General features: G+C 54.9%; 1 protein-coding gene across 1 annotated transcript; it reads right to left on the bottom strand.

The window, feature by feature from the left end:
* Window positions 1-488: 488 nt before the first annotated feature.
* Window positions 489-2,233, bottom strand: BDP55DRAFT_558456 (BTB/POZ domain-containing protein; the record flags this gene model as incomplete). The annotated part of the gene is made up of 3 exons (XM_060569803.1): window positions 489-1,651; window positions 1,693-1,908; window positions 2,056-2,233. The coding sequence occupies 3 exons, from the start codon at window positions 2,231-2,233 to the stop codon at window positions 489-491; spliced, it is 1,557 nt and encodes a 518-aa protein (XP_060426403.1).
* Between the last annotated feature and the right edge of the window lie 8,421 nt (window positions 2,234-10,654).

Genomic DNA, 10,654 nt, shown 5'->3' with positions numbered 1-10,654 from the left:
TTCTCGGTGAAAAGTTATGAAGCTTCAAAATGAGTTCACAGTGTCAAAGCTTTCTGGCATCGATGGAGAAGGCATGTGAGCGAGTATCAAAGGTTTTTCTCTAGCTATGTTTTTGTGGTCAATACGCTTTGAATTCGTCTTCAAACACCCCTTCTTTTCCCTTCCCTTTCTCACCCAAGAAACTCCTCTCTCGGCGTTATTCCCAGCCTTTTTCGATGTAGTGATTGGTGGTAGTGGTGGTATAGATAGCAAAGTATAGCAAGTAATATCAAAAGTCGTAACGTCGTGCAGTAAGGTAGTATAGTATATCCACTTCCCATCGCTTTCCCCCCTGGAAACAAACAAGGATCTAAAACAACTTCTCAAACACATTGGATATCCCAACTTTGCGACCTATATCGAACGATGGTAGAAAATTTCAGACCGGAAGGCGGGGAATGCGGTTTAAAACTTCAAAGGGAGTTTGTCGTCAGAGGTCCCCCCCCCTCTCACCCGTTCAAGAAACCCCTGGTCGCATTCCTTGCATTCTCCGAGCTATACGCATCGAGCTTGACGGCAACGAGAACGCATTCTACGGAGCTCTTCCCGCCGCGCGACCCCTGAATCTTGAGCCTCCACTGGCCCGTCCGGACTACCCACTCCTCGGCCGCAAGCGCCGCCTGGCCCTGGCCTGCGGTCGCGAAGCCGTGCGAGTCGACTCGTCTCCGCTTGCGCGAGTTTGGCTGGAACGCCGTCGTCGCCGTCGGCGATTCGGCGGTACTCGAGGCCGCGGACATGGGGTTATTGGCGGTCGGTTGCAAGTCTTCAAAGTCTAGCGTGTGTGGTCTGCCGTCGAGTGTGATGGAGGTGTCGCTGTCGATGGACACGCGCACGAGGTCCTCGCTCAGCGGGGTGTGTCCCGGCGTTGGGGGCTGGCTGCCGGCGCCGCCCGAAGCCATGAGGAGACCGAGGGGCTGGGTCGTCGGCGGAAGGTTGAGCTTGGTGGCCACGACCTCGAACAGGCGCGCCACGCGGGCGCGGGTGTCCTTGAAGAACTCGGCGCGGACGGAGCCGGAGCCGGAGTGGAAGTGAAGGCGGGTGCTCTCGCCGCCGATTTCGAGGACAAGCTCCGCCGCGCGGTCGTCGACGTAGGGGCGGGCGTAATTCACCCAGCCAGAGAGGTGGTCGGCGGGGGAGGCTGACACGTCCGCGGCGACGCTGATGCCGCTTTTCAGTATGTCTTCCAGGCGCAGAAGGATTTCCTCACGCCGGCGGCTTTGGTTGTGGCTGATGTGGTGGGGGATGAGTTTCTGCTCTAGGCCTTTGAAGTTAAAGTAGCGGCAGTCCCGGAGTAGCTCGGCGCGGTGCGTCTCGTTGCGTATCGTGACGGGGTATCCGCGCAGGAGGTGTATGATCTCGGCAAAGGTGTCGGCAGAGCGGTTCGGGACGGAGGGCGGCAAGATGGAGGGTGGGCGGAGGAGGCCTTCGCGGTCGAGGCCGGGGAATAGGTCTTCGGGATTGGAGAAGAAGACTGCGAAGCCGAGGGAGAAGAAGTTGGGCGAATTCCCTGGGTCGGTGAAGATGTCGCGGGGGATCTGGAACTCGCGATGGCCAATGGAGATGAATATTGACTCTTCGTAGAGCTGTGATATCAACTTTGGCACTGCCGGGGCTGTGTTAGTCCTGGCACCAGAGAACTCGAGGTCGGTAAACACGCACAGCTGTAGAATTGCGCATCGGCAAAGAGTCGCACAAAGTGCGTGCCGTCCCGGGGCTTGACATGATAGCCTTGAAGGTGGAGGGAGATATCGGCAAAGGTTTGCGGATCGCGGTCGATGTACAAGGTGCGGATGGCATTGGAGAGGTCCTCGCCGGTTTCTTGTGCCTTTTTGACCTGGCAGTAAAAGTATTGGGAGAAGTACGACGGCGCTGAGAGAAAGGAGGATCAGCATGGTGTTTTTGTCTCGGGCGCCTTGCGCGGATCGCGGTGGATCGCGGCGCAACGCCGGACGCTGAGTCGCATTACACAAAGACGAGATTGAGAGAAGTGGGCAGGGCAGGGATTTGGGAACGTACCATCGGATGAAATGGATGCGCCAGAGAGCTTGAACAGCTCATTGCCTATTTGGATAGGAAAGACGCGCTCGTGAGGGAGGAAGTGTGGAATCTTGGCGACCTGAGCCTCATCGTGGGGTGGCGCTGGGCTCTTTGACGGGTGTTGTGATCTTGCGCTGCTGTTGTTGGCAACGGACATGTCGGCGGCAGCTGATCGACGCTGAGGTTGGGAGTCGGATTGCGCTTGTTGGACCATGGCGCCGTGTTGTCTGATCGTATTCAAGATTCGACTTGGACGGGAAGTCGGCTCGATGTGCCGAGATGGGGACGTTGTGAATGCAGGTGGGTGGACTGGCCTTTTTGAAAATTGATTTAGTTAGGAGCAAAGCTTGCGAGGAGCCTTGTCACCTTGCGCCGCGGTGTCAAAGCACGAACCACAGGCATCGAGATCAGATGGAAACGAGGACGAGGACGAGGACAACGACAATGACGACAGCAGCGACAAGGACGACGACATGACCCAAAATGCGGTTGGATAGAGCCCCGAGGTTTGCGCGCAAATGGGCGAGCAAGTGGAGGGGTTGGGACTTGATGATGATGCGGGGCCGTGGATTGGAGTTTGCTTTCGTCGCTATGAGAGGTGGTGAAGTGGGTGAGGAGGTTGAAATTGTTCCGCGAAACGGGAATCTACGCGAAAGCAACCTTGCAATGTGCACCAGCACCAGGCTGCACCTCCCGTACGGAGTAAGGTACCTACTGATACACTAGAAGGAGAAAGTAAGGTATGGATACAGCTCTACGATTCGCCCACTACCGCTCTCGAGACCGGGGAGGGGCCTGTAAATTGTAGTTCAAACGGCGCGAGGCCGGGGTTCGAGCAGATGACAAGCTTAGGTTGAGCTGGAGTCTGGAGATAAGGTAACCTCGCGTGCCTCGGAAGGGACGGAGAGTGTGTCTCTTACGGTAAGGCAAGGATGAGTCTAATCTTTTGACATGCGAGCGGCACAGTAGGCGCACAATTGCTGGAGGCATCCGCAAGGTACTCTGTATGGGAGGATGCTCCCCGTGTCTCCGTCAGGATGAATTGACGTGGAATGGTTTTGGAAGGGGGGCCGGTCTAGAACTTGGAGGTGCAGAGGTGGACCTTTGATGCTTAGGTAAGGTAAGTAAGTACTCCGTAACGGTAGGAAGGGAATGTCGAAATGCCTTGGTACCGACGGGCCAGAATTCGTAGGCGGGAATACTTTCCCATCATGTCGTTGCCTGGAATTTTAACCGACGGAGGTTGGATGTACCGGGTGCGCCAGGTGCGGGTGCTGCTCTACCTTACTTTATTCCCTACCAATCATACAGCAGGTGGTAGCACCAGTCAGGTGCTTAAGTAGGTAGCTCCAAGTGCGCTAAAACAGGCTCGATGCTCTGTCAGCGCCAGACGTTCGGAGCTCCCGTGGCGCTAACCTCACTGTAGACACACAAACGTGCTAAGCGAGAACGCCAGTCTCGCTTGGGATCTAGCCGAGTCGCTCCTTGCTTTGCTGGTGGAAGGTGCCTCTCCTGCGGTATGCCTTCTGCTTCTGGACCTCTGCAGACTGCGACTGCCTTCCAAGTTCCACCCGCGACGGAATTGTCTCCGGTCCTGAAGCCTGAGGTAATCACTAAGTACTCCAGTCCAATTTCGGAATGGAAGGACCAAATGGAAGGAGTTCAAGATTATTCTATACCTTCCTTGAAGTCCCCCAATTTACGAATCCTCCATGTCCGCATTGTTCGTACGAATACGGAGACAACACTTTGCCAACTCGGAAATGACACTGAATCCCTTCATCAAATCCAAATCCACACGTTATCGCCATCGTTCCACTCTTGCGGCTTTCAATGTCAAACACACTCGAGCTGGCATCACCAAAAGCAATTATACAAGACACTCCCTCGGCTTGACTTACAATTCCATGTCTCGACAGCCGAGCTCCGCCAAGATGCCCTCCGCTGCAAGGGACCCTTCAAGTTCCAGAACAATTCTCCAGATTACCCTCCCAATCAGCTCCATGGGGACTCGAGGTCCTGAAGACTGTCAATTACTTCTCTATTTTGTCAACCTGACACATGCAGCCTCAACGGGCGTCAATAGCCAACAGCCATACAGATACTTTGCGGCACTGTATTCAGAATCCAGACCACGAAGTACGGATACGCATACCAACACGAGAGACGAGGCTCCAAGCTCGAGAGACGTCGTCAGCTTGCGAGTCCAAGCATGACGATCCATGTATCAGCTTCGCCGTTGCTTCTTGCAAATGCTACCGTCACTTCTGCCTCCGAATCCTCGTCCGATGTCTTCGAGATCCCGCTCCCACCAACCACATCACATCTGTTCTTACTTCAGACATGACCGACAGACCTCGAAGCCAGGTCTTCCTCGATTTCGGCAAGCCCGAGCCGAGACTGACAACCTCGCCACATCGTGAAGCTTTGCGTCAAAAAGGCCACCACCGCGGGAACCAAACCTTCTGCCACCAAAATCGACTGATGATCTGCTGTCCCGTCCTGGGGTCTGTAGGCCGATCCTCATTTGGTGAGCCTTACTTACCTCACCTTACCTTTCCTTACTGCAGTACGGATGCGCCCAAGTAAGTAGGTATTACTCGGTCTTCTAATCCCGAGCTCTTCTCTTCCACATTGTGCGTGCTGTTGCGCCGCAATACACAATGCCTTCCTTCCATCTGGCCCGCTCAAACCGTTCGCTCGTCCCTTCGCAGAGTTTACATGGGGAACCGACATCGAAATACGTACCACATCTTTCGCACCGACACGAAGCTGTTCGCGGCAATTGTCGTATGAGGGATGGTTTATTCCGTTCTTTGACGTTGACGGAACCTGCTGCACGCTCACCCATGATCCATCGTTCAATCTCAGACGCTCTACTCTAGTCCGGTGGCCTTCACTCTTCGCCTCATTCCGTTGCACCACATGCAGACAACCTGCATGATAGCCGCAGCAGCTCCAACAAAGCCTGTCGGCCGAGTTGCGGATCAAATCCTCTGCTCACTCACACTGTCACTGGCACACTGCGCAGACGCCCGCAAAGTCAGGACCGCGCTGCGATCGTTCCAAAGCCTGCCCATTGGTCCCCAGGGCCGGATCCTGGGATTACATCCCCTCCCCAACGCGTTTCGAACTAGCACTGCAGAAATACAAGATACGAACCCGATGCCGGAACCGAACTTGCGGCACGTCTAAGGTTCGAGATTTGACGGTCGATTCGTCGAGTTGCAACACCGTTTGTTGGATTCGTCGGGTGTCTCGGTGCGCGCCAGTGCACCAGGCCCTCCCGAATCCTCCAAGGAGAATTGCTCGGAGCCGACTTGCGAGCTTCCCACTACAACGGACCGCATCTGGGCCCCGCCGAACACTGAATCTGAGGGGGCTTTCGTGGAGACTTACTTTATTACGACCCGATATGTCGTGCTGGCCAGTTTCAAGGCCTTGCTGTTTTCGAGCTCCCTCGTGTGCAGGACAAGGATGCCTCTTCGTCAACGGCACGCGTCCCTTGAATCCGGCTGGCCAACTGGTTGTGCTGGAGAGATAACACCGAACGAGGCCTGGCCAAGGTCTTGGAGGCCGTAGTCCTTGTCCCGCTTTGCAGGAAACAGCAGAAGCAGCTCTGGCCGATCCGGCAGCGACGAAATTGTCTTAGGCTCTTAGCAGGGCATGGCCGAGACTCAGTCTTCCTACTCATCACTAATCCGCTCCTGGCATCCATTGGTGGCACCAGAATCAGACGCGCTTTGGGAGGCTCGGGGAAATCTCGATTGCCAAAAGACCAGATCGGGCACTTAACACCTCAATCCCGCGTTCTGTCTTAACAAAGGCCAGCTAATACACGGAGCCGACCTACTTTATTTTTCCTCGGGAACAGTCAGACGGTCACGGAACCCCGTCCGTCCACAGATTCAACCAAATAGGTACCCATCCCACCGGCGGGCAGTGGCCGCTGAAACGAAATGAATCGTCTTGGTGCTCTAGGCGGTTGCCGGACAGTCGGACTAGAAGCTGGCAGTGGTCGGCGCTCTCTACTCAGTAAAGACAGAAACAGTTGAGGCCGAAATTGGCATACTGACTTTGCCTGCATGCACAGCCTTTATCGCGGGGCAAATCTGGAGCCCGAAGAAGCGCGAGAATTCGTCGCAAAAGCTCTCGGCGGATGAAAGGGAAGAATGGATGTGGACCTTGGATTGATCGCCGCAGAGTATGGGACGAGAGATGGAACATGCCGTCCAAACCGTATTATTACCTCTTGAAATCATACGCGCCCTGGAACCTGCGATGTACACGCTCCGACCTACCTCCAGAAGCTGCTCAAGGGCCTATCACCCGTAGGCTGTGGCCATCGTTCTTGCTGTCTCTATCAATCAACCAACAAGGCCGACTTATCATGTGGTACACGCTCACGCTCCGATGAGGTGTGTTGAATGTGAAGGGAAGGGATTGACCAAACTTTCCCATCCACCCCACCTGGGCAGCAACTGGATCCGAACGATGAATCTGTCTGGAACAAGTACGTCTCGCTACTGCGGGCACACCCTAGGGGTGGGACAGCCCGCCGAAGAAGATGATTGGGGGCCAGGGCAAGATTGGAGATCGACGAATGAAGCAAAGGAATATGGAGGAAGGGAGGCTTGGCTTGGCTATCTGTTGGAAGGGCAGAAAGCGATGAAGCCCGGCGCTAGGCGAGAGCAAGCAGCGCGCAGGACGGCCCGGCACAAGGCCTGAGCCTGAGGCGCTCGCAAGATATCCAGGGAAGGGTTTAGTGACTGAACGTGCGATGCAGCGAGGCGACGACTAGCTCGCCCGTTGCTCACATTGAGTTGCTTAGGTGAGGATCATGTCACAGTCCGAGATGCGTTGGCACCAAGGTTGAACCTGTCAATGGTCTGTGAGAGAGACTTTTCTCCTACTCTCAGACGGGGTGGGAAAGTGGACGTATCCGTACTTTATTTCCTCTCAGGCCCGGTGCCGTCACACGTAACGGGAATGGGATGGGTGGGCGAGGAAGAGGAGATTTCGGACCACACTCCGCGGCCTGAAGTGATCAGCGCGCGGCCACCACCACGTATGACGCCCATGACATCTAATCGTACGGAATCACAAGACATGCTTGATGGACAGACTAGGCAGGCTCCGAAGTTTAGACAGGCACTGGCAACGATGGGATAACAGATGCCGCGAAGCGCAAGCTGTATGAGTACAGATTGCCGTATCGCGTAGTTCGGCGCGCGCGCACGCGGTAGGCGCAGATTCTTACTTTCTTTACCACAACGACACCAAAACCAAAAACATCATTCGCCTCAACCGCCAATGCGGCGCCCCAAACACAATCGCGCAAGCGGTACGGATAGCTCCGGGCCGGACGGTTCAGCCTAGGAATTGCCTATTGCTTTTCAGCCGGAACGTCGTTGAGCTGAGCATCCCTCGAGCTTAGTCGAAGCTCCAAAGCCGAAGCTCCTTTCAGCGAGCGGGTACCGATTATCAATGACGGGCGTTTGTCTGCTTTATTCGTACACCATGAACGGAGTAATACGACTACGAATACCTGTTCTTGCTAACGGACATCAACGATCATGACATGTCTCCCGGCCCCATCATGCTCCTGCAATAGACCAAGGTGGTCAACACGAAGTTTTTCCAGGCCCTGAAATGAAGATACTTCAGGCGTGGCTTTCCACTGGCTGCACATCTCTTGACCTTGACAGGCTCATTGCTCATTTACCTCGAATCGGCTTCCACATCTGGCCTTACAAATGGGGTACCTTACCACCTTACCTCATGTTCGTTGGAGAGGAATCTTTGACAGGCACTATGCAACTGGCCCACCGCAAACCATGCCACATCCACTCCTTCCACTTCATCTTGGCCTTCCATCCCCCAACCCTGGAAGACGATTTGCAGTTTTGCAACGGGGCCGGCTTTCTGCACAATCACATTCGGACGATGGGGACAGCTCGTGCTAGAGCAAGCTTGAGTGGATCAAACGTGCCAGGGGAATTCCAGGCTTAGGTCCAGTCGAGGCCGCTTAGTGACACCCGCTGAGCCCCAGAAACTGTGGGTTGTCTCTGAGTTTCTGGAGACAAGTCCGCCATGGACATGCCGTGTATTTTTGGAAGTGTCTCTGGCCGGGAACGCTTGAAGCCGTTCGTTGCTCTAAGCCAAGCAATGAGGGTAGGGCAGGGTAAGGTACCTGATCCTCACGTCTCCTCACGCTCCTTTTACACTTCACGTTGGGGACTTGGGGTACCACGAGTTTGGACTATCGCCTTTAGATGCCTATCCGCCACAAGATAATACCATGTATCTGTGCGTGGCTAGCTTGCTTGGTGCTTCATCATGGCCGGCCATCCTGGCCACACGTGGTGCTGGCCTGCTGACGGATCTATGTAGGTAAGAACATCAAGAGGCGATACGTACTAACAGCTGCTACCCAAAGCAAGCTACTCAACGTCTCGTCCATCTTGCTCGGTTGTTGACTGCTTGAGGAGGAAGTACATGGGATCTTTGACAAGGTTCAGGTGCATCTCTTCTTGGTCCCCTCATCGCACATTAACTCTACAAGCTCAACGGCACGACATACACACATACCTAGACACATAGACTACGAAGAAGAGACACACACTCACACGTCCTCCTGGGCACAAAGACTGTTGGACAAGTTGGGCTCTTCCGCCCGTCCGCCCGCCCTTGCGCTCACGCACGCACTCATTGGAATTACACGCCCGAAGGCAGCAACATCGAGACATCAAGATTCCCGACGCAAAAGCAATGAACAAATTTTCCGGACTCCACCTCAGCGCTAAATCATAAGCGAGGACGGTCGAAGTTCCGTTCGGCTCACGCTTCGAAGGAAACGTACAGGAAACAGAGCCTTTCTCCATTATCCATGCCGATCAGAGCATATGCGATGGCAACCTTGCAGGTCGTTGCATGTCTGCATTGCACGCTAGAACCAGAGACACCCGCTTTAGACAGGGTTTGTTAAGAAGCGTCCATATCCTCAACAACGTGTCCGTTGTACCATTCAGAGCAACCAAATCCGACCGCGAAAGAAGTGATGGGATCCTCTCTGGAGCCGCCCGTTTTCCCGTCTGTTTCCACTGTATGACTGTGCAGCAACAACTGCCAGGCTTCCTCATACCCAGCTACAGATTTCTAGCAATGTGGCAAGGGTGCCCGGCACGCCGATCCATCGTCCAGCTTCGTTCTAGGCCCAGCGATGCCCCTCAGCCCGGCGACATGTCTCTAGCGGCCTGGCGCATGGCCGGGGTTGTTGACCAGTGGCAGTATGCTGCTAGTGCTCCGTCTCAGCTGCTTTTTTTCTGCTCTCGAACGTCTTTTTTTCTGCCCAGAGTCTCGATGACCGCTGCATCGGCGTCCCACTTGCAAGTTGCTGGGGGCCGGACGGTGGTACGGATACCTTTTCGTACCTCTCACCAAAGACTCGATCATCCATCTATCCGTAGGTACCTACTGTATGTCCGATCCTGAGCTTCAGGCGGCTTGTCCATGTCTGTGTCTGGAGGTAGGGACTCGGGACGCCTGCTTTATGCTACATGACGACGACCACACTTGCGTCCTACGCACTACATGCCCAATATTGCGTACTCCTTAAAAAGGCGCTTGCGATTGGAGAGACAGACTGGCGGCTCTTGGGCGTATCTCTCGGCTATCGGATCGAACACCCCTCTATTCATCGGCATCCCACTGCGCTTTCTCTTTGTCAATTTCGCCTTGTTTGGGCCGTTTATCGGACAGCAGCTACGACTTACGAGGCGAAGAGGTACCTACTTGCAGTGAGGACGACCTGGAGTCTGGAGGTTGGAGAGACTTTGGAGTTGGACTAGAAGAAAGGGCCTAGGGCCTAGAGCATGGCTGTCTCTCCCAGTCTCCAGTCTCCCCCACCACAGCAGCAGCTCTCTACCTTACCTTACTCCATCGAGTCCGTCCGTCACGGAACGGATACAAGCAAGTCTTCACCTTGCTCACCCCCCCCCCCTTCTTCAATACCAGCACCCTACGGATACCGGGTTACCTGCGCTCGCCGTGCCCTCGTGCCCTCCTCAACTCTCCAGTCCTCATACTGAGGTGCGTCTGCCTCTCTCAACCTGAGGAGAATCGCATGCCGGGGCGTACCCTCACCCTACCCTACCTGGACCCGACCTCCCACCTCCAATCTCTCCAATTGAATGGCCTGGAACGACCGCCGTGGAAGGGGGGTGAATCACCAAATCATCACTAAACACACCACCACGGCCGTCTTTCGACTGGCCTACCTTACTCAACCTTCCAAACTTCCCGTCCCGTCCACGACGAACCAGCCCAGACCAGGCCAGGCCTGACAAGGGCACTGTGTCCCTGCACTTTGGACACTTTTTTTTCTCTCCTCGGGGATACCTACTGAGCATCTCACACCTCCTCGACCTTGACCTCGAATCCTCGACCTTGACACGCGTAACTCACCTCAACCCTCCAGCTCCTGTCCTCGATTGTGCTTCTCTTTGAGGAGAGCGAGAGGCGGTAGCAATAAGAGTATTAGCATACCATTACTCTCAGGTTTTCACCCTCTGAGGGC

The sequence above is a fragment of the Colletotrichum godetiae genome (assembly GCF_030913485.1).
Source record: "Colletotrichum godetiae strain CBS 193.32 chromosome Unknown BDP55scaffold_38, whole genome shotgun sequence".
NCBI classification, from domain to species: Eukaryota; Fungi; Ascomycota; class Sordariomycetes; order Glomerellales; family Glomerellaceae; genus Colletotrichum; species Colletotrichum godetiae.
This window is presented reverse-complemented; position numbering and strand designations above follow the sequence as displayed.